Source organism: Gopherus flavomarginatus, chromosome 4 (genome assembly GCF_025201925.1).
Source record: "Gopherus flavomarginatus isolate rGopFla2 chromosome 4, rGopFla2.mat.asm, whole genome shotgun sequence".
Classification (NCBI taxonomy): Eukaryota; Metazoa; Chordata; order Testudines; family Testudinidae; genus Gopherus; species Gopherus flavomarginatus.
In genome coordinates this window covers 14,320,724-14,339,258 of record NC_066620.1, presented here as the reverse complement: position 1 = coordinate 14,339,258, position 18,535 = coordinate 14,320,724, and the positions used below count along the sequence as shown (strand labels likewise).

The 18,535-nt window shown below is 41.8% G+C and overlaps 1 protein-coding gene across 4 annotated transcripts in view; it reads right to left on the bottom strand.

The window, feature by feature from the left end:
• MACROD2 (mono-ADP ribosylhydrolase 2) overlaps positions 1 to 18,535 on the bottom strand; it is a 1,364,702-nt gene that overhangs the window by 7,218 nt on the left and 1,338,949 nt on the right. For all 4 annotated transcript variants that reach the window (XM_050952172.1, XM_050952173.1, XM_050952171.1 and 1 more), the window contains 2 exons: positions 4,448 to 4,534; positions 959 to 1,027 (listed from right to left, as the gene is read on the bottom strand). In XM_050952172.1, the coding sequence (XP_050808129.1) occupies positions 966 to 1,027; positions 4,448 to 4,534 (149 nt within the window). In that variant the 3' untranslated portion in view covers positions 959 to 965. The remainder of the gene's footprint in view (positions 1 to 958; positions 1,028 to 4,447; positions 4,535 to 18,535) is intronic.

Genomic DNA, 18,535 nt, shown 5'->3' with positions numbered 1-18,535 from the left:
GAGAGGTGAAGGGATGTAATAGTTGCCTATGTAAGGCAAAGCCCCTAATTTCGGGATGCAAAAGTTCATAATGTGTCAAAATAATCTATTATAATAAACATTGATGGGAAAAGGTATGAAAAGGAGACAGAAAAACTAAATGAAAGGACCTAATGATGTAGTTAAAGGACTATGTTAAAATAATTTTTAGAAAAAACACAAGATGTGGAACTGGAAATTAATGAACCAAAATCTGTCTGTCTAATATTAGCCTAATCCACCACTCCCTTTTTGGGTCCTGAAAGAGACGTTGTGAGGAGAATATGGAAGAACAGAGAGAGGCTGCTGGAGCAAGCATGGTTGCTACCCCCTTTGGTATCACACTGGAGCTTCTTCATCCTAATCCTGAGGGACGTCCTGACCAGACCAGGCCAGAGAGATGGACCCAGATGACATACCCTCCCTACCAGCTCCAGCTGAATCCCAACTGCCACCTGGGATGAAACGGGATTGGACTTTAACAGCAGCAGCAGCAGCAGCTCCAGCTCATCTCAATTAACGGCTGCTCTTTTCCCGAATAGGACCATTATTGCCATCTTTGATACCATCTAAGGGACTGTCACACAAGGTGTGTGTGTTTCCTTCTAAAAGGTCTCTCCAACTAAAGGAACACAAAATCTTGTTAAAATGAAAGCCTTATTTAATGCTTTGCATTTCAAATGATTTAACTGTTTTTCCTTCTTTTCTATATCTTTAGTAAAAGGTTTAAAAGATTTTTAATGGTGTGTTTGCTATGGTACTAAGCAGGCTGAGGTCCCTATTACACCAAATTCCAGACCTTGTTTAACACTGTTTAATGTTAGACAGTGATTGGGTCATGTTTACACCTTTGGGCCATTTATACAACAGATCTTTTTTTCAAATGGAATCTGCATGGCTGTGCATACTTGCAGTGAAACACTGGTCATAGGAGACTTACCTATTTGTTAATCTTCTGGCTGCATTTCTGAATGTTCATTTATACTTTCAACCTGACTATTCATTTCAGCTGAAAACAAAACAATAAAGTTGTCAAACTTCAGTCAAGTTCATCGTGGCAAGTAATAGCTGCTCCTAACCTAAGGGAATATTGCACTAAAATATCTTTGCTGTAAGTCTTTGTAGCTTTCTCTTATATAAGATCTTCCTAATGGTTTCATTATTTAATGTAGATTATGAACAGTGTAATAAGATACCCATCAAAATTATTAGAGAACCTCTGAATTAGATTCCCCCCAGACATTTGGTCTAGATCTGAATTTTCACGGTCTCTATAATAGCCCAAACAAAAATCTTGGATTTGAACACCTCAAACTTTGGGGAAAGTTTGGGTCTGGATTCTGACCTGAAATTTAGAATTTGGATCCATCGCTAATTATATCACAATTAAATGCTGATCTCACATTTTTATGCTTCAATTAATGTAACATTAAATAATAAAAAGGCATCATACACTTTTCATTAAATATAAAAAACAAGATATAATTCAAAAGGAAGGCTGTCTCACTCTCTCTGTACTGCCAAAGGAATCACAGAACATATGGCACAGGAGATTTGTTCATGAGGTCCTAGCTATACTTAAATAAAATGGGATGATTTCAACATGCACTCTCAGCCTTTGTTCGGAACTGCTTTATTTTTGTGAGTTTTATTGAGACTCTTTATGGCAAACCCATTTTTGTAGTTTATTTTTATGGTAGTATTTAAGTGTTTGGTATGGGCACTTTTGTGCATTCATTGCTGATAGCTGGAGCCTCTCTGGGAAAACCTTAGCATCCAAATGAAAGTTCTGAAAAATGAGCAAAAAGGAAAAAATGTTCTGCTTCTATGTGTGTGTGAACCTCCTTCTGACTCAATATCACGTCAATACACCTGGTAGGATTTTGATGAGTTATTTGTGAATGATTCATCATGCGTATTCAGAACAGACACGGTAATAGCTCCTTTGGTGTATGGAATGAATGTGTAATAGGAAAAGTATCCACTCCAGATTATGGAGAAATCATGCAACATGTGTTTAGCTATGGTTTGTGGATTATTCTTAATAGGCTTTTGCATAGCAGAAATGGAATGCATAATAAAAAACATTAAGGAACGGAGTCATTGTGCATGTGCAGTAGCAGCTTTTTCAAAAACCTCAGAATGTCAGCCACTTTAATGTGGTTGTTTTTCTGAGAATACCAAAAGACCTCGTTCATATTCTAGACTAATTACTTGTGAAATTTAATTCATTTCACTTTTAATTAAATGGATGTTTAGTTCTATCAGACCAAAGCATCAAAAACTGGTAAGCCTGCCTTCATTTTTAATCCTATGACAAGCAGCCAATCATCTCCCTGTGGACAGTGCAATCCTGCTCAGATGTGGGGGAATAGCGGGGAGGCTTGGGGATGCTGATGGGGAGATATACTTCACATTTATCAGCAACCCTTTTGGGCAATTAAGGAGCAACACTGCAGGCTTTAATGACAGTCCCATCCAATGCTCCTAGACCTAGACTGATGGTTGCAACAAGGACTCAAGGATTACAGTACAGAACAGGGGAGTTCCACAGGACTTCACCTGGGACACAGAATACCCACCAGTGAGAAAACAAAGCCCTGCATGGAGACAGTTCAGAAACTGTAAATTAATTTCACTCCCAGGCAGAAATCTTGACTGAAGGTTCTCTGCCAGAAGCAGACATTGTCAATCTCCTGGACAAAGAGGATGCAGTGGATGTACTAATGCAGGAACAAGTCCTGAGAAGTGCCAAGCACCCATAAATCTTATTGAAGACTGTTCCTGCAGTGGTGCTAGTAAGCCCTGCTGTAACAGGAAGAGTGCTAACCCTGTCCCCTTGAAGTTACTGGGAATTTTGCGGTGGACTTTAATAGGGCCAGGATTTCACCCAGGGTTGGAGAGCTTCTAAAACAATCAATGGGTCATACTACAGTAACATAATCTTACAAGTGTCATGGAGGGGATAGGTTAAGGGCCTAGGGTGTTTTGTTCTATGTCTGAAAAGGAGCACCTCATAAGTCTGAGGCTCAGCATCACAGGGCAAGTTGAGAATTTCAGCAAGGTTGAGCACAAACTTAATGAACATCAACTGGGAAAGGGATTTAAAAAAAAAAAGAAGATGGGAATTTCCCTAGTGTTTCTCTGTACAGTTTCTCCAGAACTGTCCCTTTAAATTTTTGTGATTTGGGCCACTCCTCTGAGTCACTAACACTTCTCCCTCCAGCAGTGGGCTCCTTCGTAGCTCTCAGCATTACTAGAGAAAAATTTCCCCCTAGCTGGAGAAGTGAATGCATTCCCAGTCAGAGGAGAGGAAAAGCTTCAGAATAACCAAGCATACGACCCACATTACTGAAAGCACGGCAGGCGCCATTGGCTATGATAGTGTGCCCCGGAGGTGGGGCATCCTCTCACAAAAAATGAAACTATTTGATACAGGGCAACTAGTTAAGAAAGACAGTTTATAATCTAAATACAGAAGATGGATAAAAGAGGAGGAAGAGAAACCTGTTGGTGGGGGTGGTTTTTTGGGGGGTTTTTTTTTCAGAAAGATTTTTGTGTTATATTCCCAGATTACCAATGAAAGAAAGGTGTTGAATAAAGCCCCTAATTCCAAACATCATTAGTTTCTTCAGATATTTTCTAAAAAATATTTAATCCTTTTTATATTTTTTTACTTATATTCCCAGATTATTTAGGAAGCAGTGCATTTATTTATGGCCAGAGTAAGGTTGTTCTGTTGTGACAAAACAGTCATTTCTTTTCACTTGAGAGTAACTTGCTTATGTTCTTTATATGGATGGTGTGAAATCTGTGATGTCATTAACTGTTCATTTCCTTGCTTTTAATTGCATGGCTTTTGCAAATGATGTGACAGGAAAATTGAAACAAAACTGAAACTTTGAAACGAAGTTGTTGGTTTTGGAATTTCCTAAGGTATCTTTTCATCTATCTCTTATTCCTATTGTGTCAGTAAATGAAGGTGCAGGGTTTAAAAAAAAATTAAATAAAAGGAATGGAATGGTCAGCACATTATTAAAGCAGTGAAAAGAGTGAGCAAGTGAATAATGGTTGGAAACCAACATCCATAATCTCTTAGTAAACTGCTGAAAATGGCCCTTTGGATGAGCCAATATTGAAAGCTATCTGATCTGTATATCCTAAAATATCAGCATTTATAAAGCACTTATCACTGTGGAATTGTACCTGAAATTACAAAACCCAAGAGCTAGAATGCTGCTAAAATCTTTATATGTTTTGAATTTTGTGAAGCAATGGGACAAGAAACATTAGACACTTCACAATTTTTTTTAAAAAAGGAGCCATTTTCACACACACACACCTTAGATAGGCATCTCTACTAGTTCTATCTATATTGTCAGCATGCTACACTTGTTTTGTGTGATATTAAAACACAAAATAACCATACCATCATTACTTGAAATGTTTTCTGTGTCACACGGATTTTCAACTGCCATTGCCTCTGCAGATAGCTTCCCTTTCCCTTGTGCTGCTCCTAGAAAAAAGCCAAAGGGGAGAAAACAACATGTACACTATCTGATTAATGTATAATTCTCAGATTCAATACTGCATTTTTTTGATAATCCACTGATATGCTATTAGCTGTATAGACTCCGATGTTCCGTAGTAGTAGCCATTAAAGAAAAGGGCAGGGGAAGTAGGGAGAGGACATGGTTTAAAGGAATTGCTTAAAAGTCTATATAGATCTATGCTCCTATTTTAAAAGTGGGATTGTTAAAACCACGGCATAATGTGCGATTTTGCCTCCTTGCCATTCTTTTCTGATCATTTTTGAAGGACCCTGTCATGGTATAATTCCCCACTCTGAACCTTAGCGTCCAAAAGATGGGGTACCAGAATGAATTCCTCTAAGCTCAATTACCAGCTTAGTACTTGTAGTGCTGCCACCAACCAGGAATTCCAGTGCCTGGTACACTCCGGTCCCTCCCAAAACCTTGCCCGGGGACCCCCAAGACCCAGACCCTCTGGATCTTAACACAAGGGAAGTAAAACCTTTCACCATTGCCTCTCCCAGGCTTCCCCTCCCTGGGTTACCCTGGAAGATCACTGTGATTCAAACTCCTTGAATCCTAAAACAGAAAGGAAAATCCACCTTCCCCCCTCCTTCTCTCTTCCCCTCCCAGACTCTCCCTGAGAGAGAAAGTTATCCTAACACAGAGAGAAAATAACCTCTCTCTCCCCCTTCCATCCTTTCTCCACACCAATTCCCTGGTGAATCCAGACCCAGTCCTCTGGGGTCTCACCAGAATAAAAAAACAATCAGGTTCTTAAACAAGAAAAGCTTTTAATTAAAGAAGGAAAAACAGTAAAAATTATCTTTGTAAATTTAAGGTGGAATATGTTACAGGGTCTTTCAGCTATAGACACTGGGAATACCCTGCCAGCCTAAGTATACAAGTACAAATTAAAATCCTTTCAGCAAAATACAAATTTGAACTCCTTCCAGCCAAATACACATTTGAACTCCTCCCAGCCAAATACACATTTGCAAATAAAGAAAACAAACATAAGCCTAACTCGCCCTATCACCTAGTACTTACTATTCTGAACTTATAAGAGACTGTATCAGAGAGATTGGAGAGAAACCTGGTTGCACGTCTGGTCACTCTCAGAACCCCGAGAGAACAACAACCAAAATCTAACAGCACACACAAAAACTTTCCTCCCTCAAGATTTGAAAGTATCCTGTCCCCTGATTGGTCCTCTGGTCAGGTGACAGCCAGGCTCACTGAACTTGTTAACCCTTTACAGGCAAAAGAGACATGAAGTACTCCTGTTCTATTAACCCTTAACTATCTGTTTATGACAGACCCCTTCTATTCATAAAATGCCATGTAGGATGGGGACCTAATCATACATTTAATGTTTCTCTATCTAGCTGAGTAAAAATAGATACACTAAGAGTTCATACACACTGAATAGTCATATACAACCTAGAATTGAAATGTACAAAAATTTATTTTATGGCTGGAACTCAACATTTTTATCTCTTCTGCCTCAGGCTTGTCTGGAAGCTCAGATTCAATCTCCCAGCAATAGTATAAATGAAAAACATAGACAAATTGCTTATGTTATTCCATTCATGGCTCTTTCCAAATTCTACTGGTTAGTGTTGCTGAGAGACCAATTTTTAGTTAATTTCCATTATGGCACTTTGGTATTTGGTGGAAAATATAAAGCTCATCATACCTACCCTGTGGTTAAATTATAAGATTTCAAACGATTGGTTGCTAAGTAATTGAGAGAATTTGGTAGTATTTTGAGATAACAAAGTGTACCAAGGATTGAAACATTTCAAAATGGAACACTTTTCAGTGGGAACAATTTATCTCTTCAACAACAGAGACAGAGAAAGCATATAAACAGTCACATAAACAGCACTCCCTCTCCCATCCCCTTTCAAAAGAAGTCTAGGGAGGGTTTTTTTTTTGTATTTATGAGCTTTGAAGTTATATGTTTATTCTGTCCATAGGCATGTATGTACTACTAACATTGCTTCAATGAATTTGCTTTGCCATAGTACCTGCCAGAGACAATGCATTGTGATGGAGATTTTAGTCTCCTCTGCAATGCCTGCGGTGACAATGTTAATCTTTTAAGTAGCCTTAATTGCACTATTTATGGCGGTACTGTGAATAAACACAAAAACAACATCCAATGAAGCAGAGAATACAAAACAAGAAAACACAACCAAGAAGCAGCTTGACAAGGAGAGACTCAATTAGCCATTTGGATGGGGAAACAGGCAGCATCTAAGTGACCATGAATGACTGAGCTGTCACTGACTACTTTGGAAGAATCCTTCTTGACTTAAAAACCCTTCAATGAACCATAATTTTAGCACTTCCTCCTCCTTCATAGTTGTGTAAATTAGCCCCTCTCCTAGATGAATGAAATGTCTGTAAACAGCTGTGAGTTTATGGTTTGCATGTCAGTAAAGTCCTGAAGTGACAATTTTGTATGCATGTTAAAACGTCAAGCCTTCTCCTGAGAATTCTAAATAGCAAATAAAGTTTTCCCCTTGAGGTTTGTTATACACCAATGAGCCTAAACTTCTCCCACATTTCACCCATCTCTGTCTCCCACATTTCACCCATGTCATTCTGATGTTGAAGCATACACATATTTTGCCAGGAATTTGTCAAGTGCAAGACTGAGGGCGCACGTTCAAAATCACTAGCCAATTCCTTCCAACAAAATCAATGTGAAATTTGGATTAGCATGAAAGCACTATTTGATCAATGCAGATACACTGAATGGTCTTAATAGGGTCTTGCTCCATTTTTGAACGGCTCATGGAAAGGGCTACTTAAAAAACAAAAACTCAGAAAAACAATCATTCTGCAGTCAAAGCATCAGGTGGAGATTTCAGATGTTTCCTATTGACACTTCCCCAACATCTGATGTGTGTGTTTGGGATCCCTGCTAAATACCAACACATTCTGACTGACAGTTGATGCTTCATGCATCAGACTTTTCCTCCTTTAAAAGACTATCTATTAACTGTCTATTAACCAAATAAACTAGACATGATATGACAGGCTATGCCTTGGCTCCCAATTTCTATAACATTTAGAGATATTTAGTTGTGCTGGTATTGTCAGGCACTAAAGATGTCTGTGTGAAGTTCACAGGTTCTCTCCCAAGAACTCCCATTAGCTAGCCAGCATGACTGACTTCACTATACTGAAGAAAGGTCTCTCTGTTCGAATTTCAGAAATTCTCCTGTGTAGCTGGCAGGCATACAGCATTACTGGCAGTGTGCAAGGAAAAAGATAGAGCTAAATTAAAGGAAATCTTGCTAATTAGGGCCCGGTCCAGCATGGGTGAAACCAGTGGGAGTTGAGGGCATTCAGAACCACATAGCTGGCATGCTGCATCTTGCAGGATTTGGCCTAGAGAGAGACAGAGGAAAGAGGAGCAATAGTAGCAAATAATAATAATAATAAAAAAACCCCACAAGAACTATTTCCCTGTTGTCTCTTTCACCTCCTTATTTCACAACAGATCTTTCAAGGAGATTTGGGTCATGCTTTATATTGCCAGTGGTAAAAATCATTGTCAGAAGAAAAGTTAGGACCAGTGCCGTAATGACGGCAAGGCGAGTGAGGTACTTGCCTCGGGCATGGAAAGTGAGGAGCGCAGAAAGTCTCTCCTTCAGAGGCAATTCGGCAGCAAGTCCTTCCCTCTGAGGGACCCGTTGCCGAATTGCCGCCGGTCGTCGGCAAGGGAGAGAGGCGGCACATCCAGCTCTTCGGCGGAAATTCGGTGGCGGGTCCTTCCCTCCGAGAGGGAAGAGCCAGACGTGCCGCCCCTGTCCCTTGCCTCGGGCGCAAAATTCCCTAGTTACGGCTCTGGTTAGGAACCATTAGTCCACAGAGGAAAAGGTAAAGGGGAATTCAGAGCCTTTAACACATACAGCAATTCTGCTGCAGGACTTGTAAAGTGACTCTAGTCTCTGTCTATTAGATCAGCAAGTTTTCCAAAGGACTGTGACACGCTATGTAAATCTTCATTTTGTTCAAACTAACTTGCGTGTGTGTGTGTGTGTGTGTGTGTGTGTGTGTGTGTGTGTGTGTGTGTGAGAGAGAGAGAGAGAGAGAGAGAATGGTAAGCATTCTTTATACTGATATGCCTGTGGAACAGGTATTATTCCAAACGGCTTCTTTCCTGTTGTGCAATAAAACTGAGTGCCACAGAGAAATGAGTCCATTTCACATAAACAGCTGAATCGGATCAAAACAAGAACCACCTCGACAAGCAATTTGTTCCGCAGTTGTTTTTCCCCCCCTTTCCCAGTTTGATGGCTGCTGCTCAGAGCACAAACAAAAAGGTGTACTGCCGGGCTTCTAGCAGGAGATGAGAGATACTAAAATGGAGGGAGCCTGGGAGATACCACTTTCAATTTCAATTACCGTTTCCAGTTGTACTACTGACAGATTAGATTATCCTAACTCTTTGTAGGCTGGTTATATGACTAGGAAAGCAGTAAAAGAAGTCAGGCAAACAGCACAGGAAGGATGCTAGGATGTATGCAAAATGCCTCTAGCCAGCTTTTAAATACATAAGGCAAATGTTTTCTCAGAACTTGGGAAATCCCACGGGTATTCTTTTTAAAATTTTCTCTGTGGTTACAATATGTCAATAGCTCCAAGCAGCTGCAGTTAAATACAATTATTTTTTTGAACAGATGAAGTCCTAAATTCACCTGCAGTTCACTAAATTAAACTGGAGATGTGATGCATGAAGGAGAATACCCATTAGTATATTTTTTTCAAGTGTATGGGGACTAAAAAGCGACACTTCGGCTGATTTTTCATGTTTTCTTGATAATCTAATAATGAAGAAGAGTAAATAGACCTCTTTTCCCAAGGTATTATGACCTATACATAATTTTTCATCTATACAACTGAAGATACTAGGTAACTATATATATTTACAGACAATTATATAGTGAAACCCATGAAGCTTGTTATTACCAGATGTCAATAGCTCAATTGGCTTCTGCTATGCTGAAAATTAATCAAAGCTTTGCTATACGGATATTGATCAAATCATGCATGGAGGAAAATTTACATGGATGCTTTAATATGAAATCAAATCAATTAAGGAAGTGCCATGACAACTGTTCACACATTATGGATTTGATCCAAGGGCCACTGACATCACTAAGACAATTCCTAATGGATTTTGGATCACTGATTGAAACATCAATCCTGCAAAGAGCTTTCTGTAGGTGGACCTTTGCACCCATGCACTGCTCATTAGAGGGTCATGAACTAAGTTTATAAAAGCAAACTTTTTTTAATTGCTTATATTATTAAACAAACAATTCCAAGATCAATGCCCCCACTACAATATCAAAGAAATAACATAATGGCTGCTCCTCCATTATGAGAACTCTGCCCTTCTTCCTGGAGAAACATTTCATATACATTTACTGAATAGATGAACCCCTCCACATTTCTGTTGTTTTTTTAAAAATGTCCTGATCCTGTTAAACAATTATCCAAGGCAGATATTCAGAGACATGCTTGCTTCTTCCTCATCCATACTCTCTGTTTACTCATGTGGTGATGAAATTGGACCAACTCCTGACATGGCCACCAATTTAGCATTGTCATCCTGCCCCTCCCAAATTCACACAATACACACTGGCAGCCCTGGCAATGGATAGGCATTAGGAGGTGGGCTTGGGATAGAGCCTGTGTGTTTCAGTGTGTGTCATCCATTTTTCCAGATCCACCTGCTTCCTCTTTCTTAAATTCTGTCTACTTCTGGAATACCTGGATCAGGTGGCTGTGCAGGTATGGGTCCCAAGGTAATGGTACTTTGAGGAAATTATTTGGAGTCTAATTTGGGAACAAGAGAAAAGATGACAATAATAGGTTGCACAGATTTGAATTTATGAAACCACACTGATTTAAACCGGAAAAGGTTATAATGTTACGAACACAGAATTCTGATTTCAATTTGTTCCAAATCAAGTCAAAAAGTCAAAATCTTGAAAATGTTCATGAACCATAAAGAAAAGAGAAATCAGTTCAGGTCCGTGGATACATTTTGTTTCAATTTTGATTATTTTTAATTTTATTTTTTACTCTAATTAGCATAAATTTCTAAAAGAAAAGTTGTTTCAAGCTGAAAAGCCAGACTTTTTCATTTGTTGAATGTTGAAATGGGATGTTCTGATAATTCTGAAACATTTTTTCCAATACTTTTTTGAGTCAAGAAATTTGTTGGAAACTGACTCTTTGCCACAAAAGATTTCAGTTTTGACTAATTGGGACTTTTCACTGAAAAAATATTTGGTTGAAAATTCCTGACCGGTTCTGATGAACAAGTTAACTAGAACTGAGTGAATCCTGTTTACAATAATCACTTAGAGTTCTGAATAAATTTGCTATAGTTGTGTTCAATTCCCTTTTTGAGGTCCCTTTGTATAAACATTTCAATTGATAAGTTGTTTCAAGACATATATGGTGACAGAAACAGCAAATTTTAAACATATTTTGCAGCATACTTATGGGGAAGTGAATTTGCAATTGGTAATCATGAATTATCAACAAGAACATGGGATCAATGGGAATCAACCAAGCAAGAGAAATACAACATGTTACTTGCCTGTCCAATTAAATAGCTCACAATTAAAATTCTGAATAGTGTGGTATAAATCCTGTTCCTCTGACATCAAGGGCAATGGGGCTATGATTTCACCCTGAATATTTGCAAAAAAGCACACTTACTAATGACCGGAGCTCACTGGGAATTTGTTGGCAAAACTCCTATTTTTTAAAATGGAAAATCCTGATGCATCAAAAGGACCTGAGGGTCCAGGATGGAACTTCTGGTCAAGGAGAGACACCTACCTCAGAATAGCCAGTTGGTTAGAGTACTCAGTTGGCATGGGAGATACTCAGTTTCAAACCCATTTTCTGTCTGATTTGAAGCAGTGACTTGAAACAGGGTCTCCAACAACCTAGGTGATTGCCCTAAGTCAGTGGTTCTCAAACTTTTGTACTGGTGACCCCTTTCAATAACAAGCCTCTGAGTGCAACTCCCCCCAATAAATTAAAAACACTTTTAACTATATTTAACACCATTATAAATGCTGGAGGCAAAGTGGGGCTTGGGGTGGAGGCTGACAGCTCGCAACCCCCCCAGGTAATAACCTGGTGACTCCCAGAGGGGTCCCAACCCCCAGTTTGAGAACCTCTGCCCGAAGTACGGGATTACAGAGTCAGTCTCTCTCTGGTCCAATTAATATTTAATTACTCATATAAAGTGGAACAGCTCAAACAGGAAAGATTAAGACTGATTCCAGAGTCTGGTGCTTGCCATGGATGCAAGAGATCCAGGTTCAATTTCCTTCTCTGAATGAGGGAGAGCTGAGATTTGAACCTGGGTTTCCCATATTCCAGCTGAGTGCCCTAACTAATTGTCTATTCCAGCCTGAAAATCAAAAGCTATCATTGGAGAGTTTTAAGAGCAGGTTAGAAAAACATCTGTCAGGTATAGTCTAGAACAGAGGTCCCCAACCTGGCGCCCGTTAGGGCATCTATGTGCGCCCGGGTACTGTCCAGCAGACGAGCATCCGCCGAAATGGCGCTGAGAAGCATCATCATCCAGAGGCATCGCAGCCAAAATGCTGCTGTTTTTCAGCGGCATTTTGGCGGCGACGCCTCTGGATGACGCTGCTTGCTGGCGGCATTTCGGCTGCGACGCCTATGGACATTGCCGCTTCTCAGTGGCATTTTGGTGGATGCTCGTCCGCCAGCCACAGTCCTTGGTGGCTCATCATTCGGCACCCGCCGGACGAAAAAGGTTGGGGACCACTGGTCTAGATAATCCTTAGTCCTGCCGTGAGTGCAGGGGACTGGACTAGATGACCTCTCGAGATCCCTTCCAGCCCCATGATTCTATGATTCTATTTGTGTTCTGATGCAGGAAATTTTTTTAAAAACACCTCCATTTTTCTCCTGAATTCAGACAGCCCTAGTAATGAGCTACAGACCAAGGTTTCTATCTGTAATTGGATCTACTTGGGTGTTGCAAAAGACACAGAATTATTCACACAAACTCTTTGACCAATATTTTTGAGTAATGAAAACAGTAATTCTGAAAAAATATCATATTCTGTTCAAGGACATTGGAAAAAAAAAGGATAAAATTCATTATTTATTATGAATAATTTGCCTGGCTCTAGAAATACCTTACCCATTTCAATCCTTGTTGGAAACAGCTTTCAAACCTCAAATTTTGTTTATATAAAATATGAAATCTGTGTTCTATTTAGTCTGAATGACCCAGTTTCCCCTTTACCTATTACATAAAACTTAATATCGCAACGTTAGGTGTAAATATACTTCTCCTAATTAGGTAGAACACTGAAAAAAGGGGTCTTTATTCTTCTGGCTAAAAGCTACTAGCGCAATTTTTCATCCACAGCCACAAATAAATAAAGAAAAGACAAACTCTTCTGACCCCCCAGCTGTAGTGTCTTGTCTGTCAAAAACAATTCTGTTTTTCTTCTTCTTGCAAGTAGGCAGAGCTGATTTTTTTCCAGTCATTTCACTGTGGCTGTTTGCTAATGTTACTGTCAAGCCTTCATGTACTTAGTTTACTGCTTTGTTTTCAGTAGCATTATAAACGCTGCCTTGCTTAGAAATTGAAGCTCTCCATGCCACGAGAGTGATTTTGCTCAGTTTGACTCATGTTTGATACATCCCTTCCTGGTGACCTACCTTTCTTTGACCAGACCAATAGTATAACTCACAGAAGATTCACGCTACCTACTTATATACCTACATATTTATAATCAACCATAATACTGGTAGTACCCTGAGACTGAGGACATTCCAATACCCTTTTTGTTACAATTTTGAGAAACTCTATGGACAGATGCTCTCCCTTACACTTACCAACCATAGGTCAGGAAACCACAGCGGAACCTACAGGAGCTGAACCAGTGTAAATTTACATATTGCTGCTCAACGCAGCTTCATTAGTGACAAACCTCACGATCTGCTAATTGGGAGTGTTTTACCTTGATCAAAAACTCAGCACTTAGGCATTGCAGGATGAAAGGAAAGGAAAGCATGCAGATTTCAGACGTGTTTGAACTTGCTGCGACTTTAGCTTATCAGTTCCTTCGAAAAAGGCGAGTGCTGTCTCTTGATGCCAGGCTGAGGATGTCACGACTAGTGACATTCACACAGCAGCTTCTTAGTATTGGAACAGAATGTTTTTACCTTCACCCTCCGGTGTGCTGGCTAGTCATTAGGCTCCCTGTACCTACACTACAGCAGGCATCATGCCAGCTGTGTGTGTCTGTGCATGTGTCTGTGCCAGCTGTGTGTGTCTGTGCGTGTGGAGCTGAATCTGAAAGCCGAAGCACTGTGTGCTGACATTTAGGGCATGTCTACACTATGAGATTATTCCGATTTTACAGAGACCGGTTTTGTAAAACAGATTGTATAAAGACGCATGCACGTGGCCACACTAAGCACATTAATTTGGTGGTGTGCGTCCATGTACCTAGGCTAGCGTCGATTTCTGGAGCGTTGCACTGTGGGTAGCTATCCTGTAGCTATCCCATAGTTCCCGCAGTCTCCCTCGCCCCTTGGAATTCTGGGTTGAGATCCCAGTGCCTGATGGGGAAAAAAACATTGTTGCGGGTGGTTGTGGGTACAGCCTCACCCCTCCCTCCATGAAAGCAGCAGACAACCGTTTCGCGCCTTTTTTCCTGGGTGAACTGTGCAAACGCCATAGCACAGCAAGTATGGACCCTGCTCAGATCAACACGGCAATAGTGGACGTTGTAAACACCTCGCGCATTCTCGTGCAGTCTGTGCTGAACCAGGACCTGCAAAGCCAGGCGAGGAGGAGGAGGCGGCGGCTACGGCAGCGCGGCGACAAGAGTGATGAGGACATGGACACAGAATTCTCTCAAACCATGGGCCCCTGCACTTTGGAGATCCTGTTGGTAATGGGCAGGTTCTAGCCATTGAATGCCGATTTTGGGCCTGGGAAACAAGCACGGACTGGTGGGACCACATAGTTTTGCAGGTTTGGGACAATTCGCAGTGACTGCGAAACTTTCGCATGCATAAGGGCACTTTCATGGAACTTTGTGACTTGCTTTCCCCTGCCCTGAAAGGCCATAATACCAAGATAAGAGCAGCCGTTGCAGTTGAGAAGCAAGTGGCAATAGCCCTCTGGAAGCTTGCAACGTCTGATAGCTACCGGTCAGTCGGGAATCAATTTGGAGTGGGAAAATCTACTGTAGGGGCTGCTGTGATGCAAGTAGCCAAAGCAATCATTAAGCTGCTGCTATGAAAGGCTGTGACTCTGGGAAATGTGCAGGTCATAGTGGATGGCTTTGCTGCAATGGGATTCCCTAACTGTGGGGGGGGCGATAGATGGAACCCATATCCCTATCTTGGCACCGGAGCACCAGGGCACCCAATACGTAAATCGCAAGGGGTACTTTTCCATGGTGCTGCAAGCACTGGTGGATCACAAGGGACGTTTCACCAACATCCACGTGGGATGGCCAGGAAGGGTTCATGATGCTCGCGTCTTCAGGAACACTACTCTGTTTAAACGGCTGCAAGGGAATTACTTCCCAGACCAGAAAATAACAATTGGGGATGTTGAAATGCCTGTAGTTATCCTGGGTGACCCAGCCTACCCCTTGATGCCATGGCTCATGAAGCCATATACAGGCAGCCTGGACAATAGTCAGGAGCTGTTCAACTACAGGCTGAGCAAGTGCAGAATAAAATGTGCATTTGGTCGTTTAAAGGCGCGCTGGCGCACATTACTGACTCACTCAGACCTCAGCCAAACCAATGTCCCTTTTGTTATTGCTGCTTGCTGTGTGCTCCACAATCTCTGTGAGAGTAAGGGGGAGACCTTTATGGCGGGGTGGGAGGCTGAGGCAAATCTGCTGGCTGCTGATTATGAGCAGCCAGACACCAGGGCGATTAGAAGAGCACACCACGAAGCGGTGCGCATCAGAGAAGCTTTGAAAACAAGTTTCATCACGGGCCAGGGTACGGTGTGACTGTTGTGTTTGTTTCCCCTTGATGAAAGCCCCCCCTTGATTGACTCATTCCCTGTAAGCAACCCACCCTCCCACTTCGATTACAGCTTGCTTAAGGAAATAAAGTCATTATCGTTTAAAAATCATGTATTCTTTATTAAAAAGTCATTATAAAAAGACGGAGAGAACTGACAAGGTAGCCCGGGTGTGGTTTGGGAGGAAGATAGGAGGGAAGAAAAAGGCCACTAAAAAAATTTCAAAGTAATGACAGCCTTTTGGTAGGGCTGTCCACGAGGGTGGAGTGGGTGGGTGCACGAAGCCTTCCCCCACGTGTTCTTACATGTCTGGGTGAGGAAGATATGGAACATGGTGAAGGGTGAAGGTGGTTACACAGGGGCTGCAGCGGCTGAAGCTCCACCAGACGTCAGAGGATGTCAGTTTGATCACGCAGCAGCCCCAGCGTTGCATCCCGCCACTGCTGATCTTCCTGCCGCCACCTCTCATCTCGAGCGTCCCTCCTATCCTCACATTGGTCCCTCCTGTCCTCATGTTCACTGGCATCTTTCCTGTAATTTGCTACCACGTCCTTCCACTCATTCAGATGAGCTCTTTCATTGCGGGTCACTTCCATGATTTCCGAGATCATTTCATCTCGCGTCTTTTTTTTCCACCGCCTTATCTGTGATAGCCTTTGGGATGGAGTAGGGAGGCTTGAGAAATTTGCAGCTGCATGAGAGAGGGAAAAAAGGGATAGAAGTATTTAAAAAGATACATTTTACAGGACAATGCTTATACTCTTTCATGGTGAACAACACTATTCACCTTACATAGCACATGTGATTTCACTACAAGGTCGCATTTTGCATCTTAATATTGAGTGCCTGTAGGAATGGCCATCTCTGTCCCCTTAATTAAATTTCTGAATTTCAGCCAGGTTACCATGAATGATATCACTCTCCTGAGGATAACACAGTGAGATAAAGAAAGGATATTGCTTGAATGCCAGCAATCATCGGGACCATACGCAGCTAGGCTTTGTCATGCAATGATACCAGATTACTTGCTACATGCATGGCGTGGTCAAGTGTCCTACCATGGTGGACGGAATAAGGCTGCCTTGCCCAGAAACCTTCTGCAAAGGCTTTTGGAGTACCTCCAGGAGAGCTTCATGGAGATGTCCCTGGAGGATTTCCGCTCCATCCCCAGACATGTTAACAAACTTTTCCAGTAACTGTACTGGTCGCGAATGCATCCTAAGTCCTCAGGGCAAATCAATCATTAAAAAACGCTTGCTTTTAAACCATGTTTTATATTTACAAAGGTACACTCACCAGAGGTCGCTTCCATGGCTTCATTGTCTGGGCTAGTGGCTTGGGAGGCCTGGGAGGGTAATTCTGTCTGGGTGAGAAAAAGCTGCTGGCTGTTGGGGAGAACAGAGTGCTCTTTGCTCTCTGCAAGCTCGTCCTCCTCTTCCTCCTCCTCATCTACCCCGTCCACAGAATCCTCAGTCATGGCTGAGATTACCACCCCCGCTCAGAATCCAGGGAGAGGGGTGGGGTAGTGGTGGTGGACCCCACTAGAACTGAATGCAGCTCAGCATAGAAGCAGCATGTTTTTGGCCCTGCCCTGGACCTTCCGTTTGCTTCTTTGGTTTTCTGGTAGGCTTGTCTGAGCTCCTTAACTTTCACTCTGCACTGCACTGCATCCCTGGTGTGGCCTTTCTCCATCATGGCCTTGGAAATTTTTTCAAATGTTTTTTCATTTCATCTTTTGGAACGGAGTTCTGTTAGCACAGAATCCTCTCCCCATATAGCGATCAGATCCAGTACCTCCCGTGCGATCCATGCTGGAGCTCTTTTTTGATTCTCAGGAGACTGCATTGTTACCTGTGCTGATAAGCTCTGCGTGGTCACCTGTGCTGGTGAGCTCTCCATGCTGGGCAAACAGGAAATGAAATTCAAAAGTTCGCGGGGCTTTTCCTGTCTACCTGGCCAGTGCATCCGAATTCAGATTGCTGTCCAGAGCGGTCACAATGGTGCACTGTGGGATACCACCCGGAGGCCAATACCGTCGATTTGCGGCCACACTAACCCTAATCCGATATGGTAATACCGATTTCAGTGCTACTCCTCTTGTCGGGGAGGAGTACAGAAACCGGTTTAAAGAGCCCTTTATATCGCTATAAAGGGCCTCATTGTGTGGACAGGTGCAGCGTTAAATCGGTTTAATGCTGCTAAAATCAGTAAAAACGCGTAGTGTAGACCAGGCCTTATAGAAGGGGTGGCTGCTTCTCTCAAGCACTGTTATGAAATATGGAAATGGCTGGTTTTGAAATGTGACTTTGAAAGTGTCTCAGACTAGCTTCTTCCCCTTCCCTTCCAGTCTTTGATCAAACACATTCTTGGTAAATCTCATTATGCCTCCCTTCATCTAAGGTAGTGGCAGTAATGGGAGGGCAATGAGGGCTATCTCTCATCAATATGCTCCCAGAGGATCCACACAAATTGGGTGATTCTCAGCTCAGTAATGCCTATCAGGAACTCTTTGTACCTTTTGTCTCTCTTTAGCAACAGCATAAATCCATATATACAGCAGGCTCTTAATGAATACAGGGGCAAGTAATTTTAAGAAAAGTGCTTTTCAAGTTTTCACTCTAATAGGGTCTTAGCTGCATAAGGGGCTATGGTGGCACCAGCTTTTGTTTTCTTCAATAGTTCTTGATATGAAATCTCTCATCAGAAAAGCACTTTACTGCAGGGAATAACTAAAATGGAGCGCTCTGAAGCTTTTGTTACATGCTTAAATTGCTTGTCTATTAACATGAGTAAAATGTTGCCTGCTTGTATTAAAAATCGTAGAATTAAGACACATCATCTGCCCAGAGGAGTTTGAAATTTAAGGACCCAGTTCTGTAAGCCTTGCTCCTGC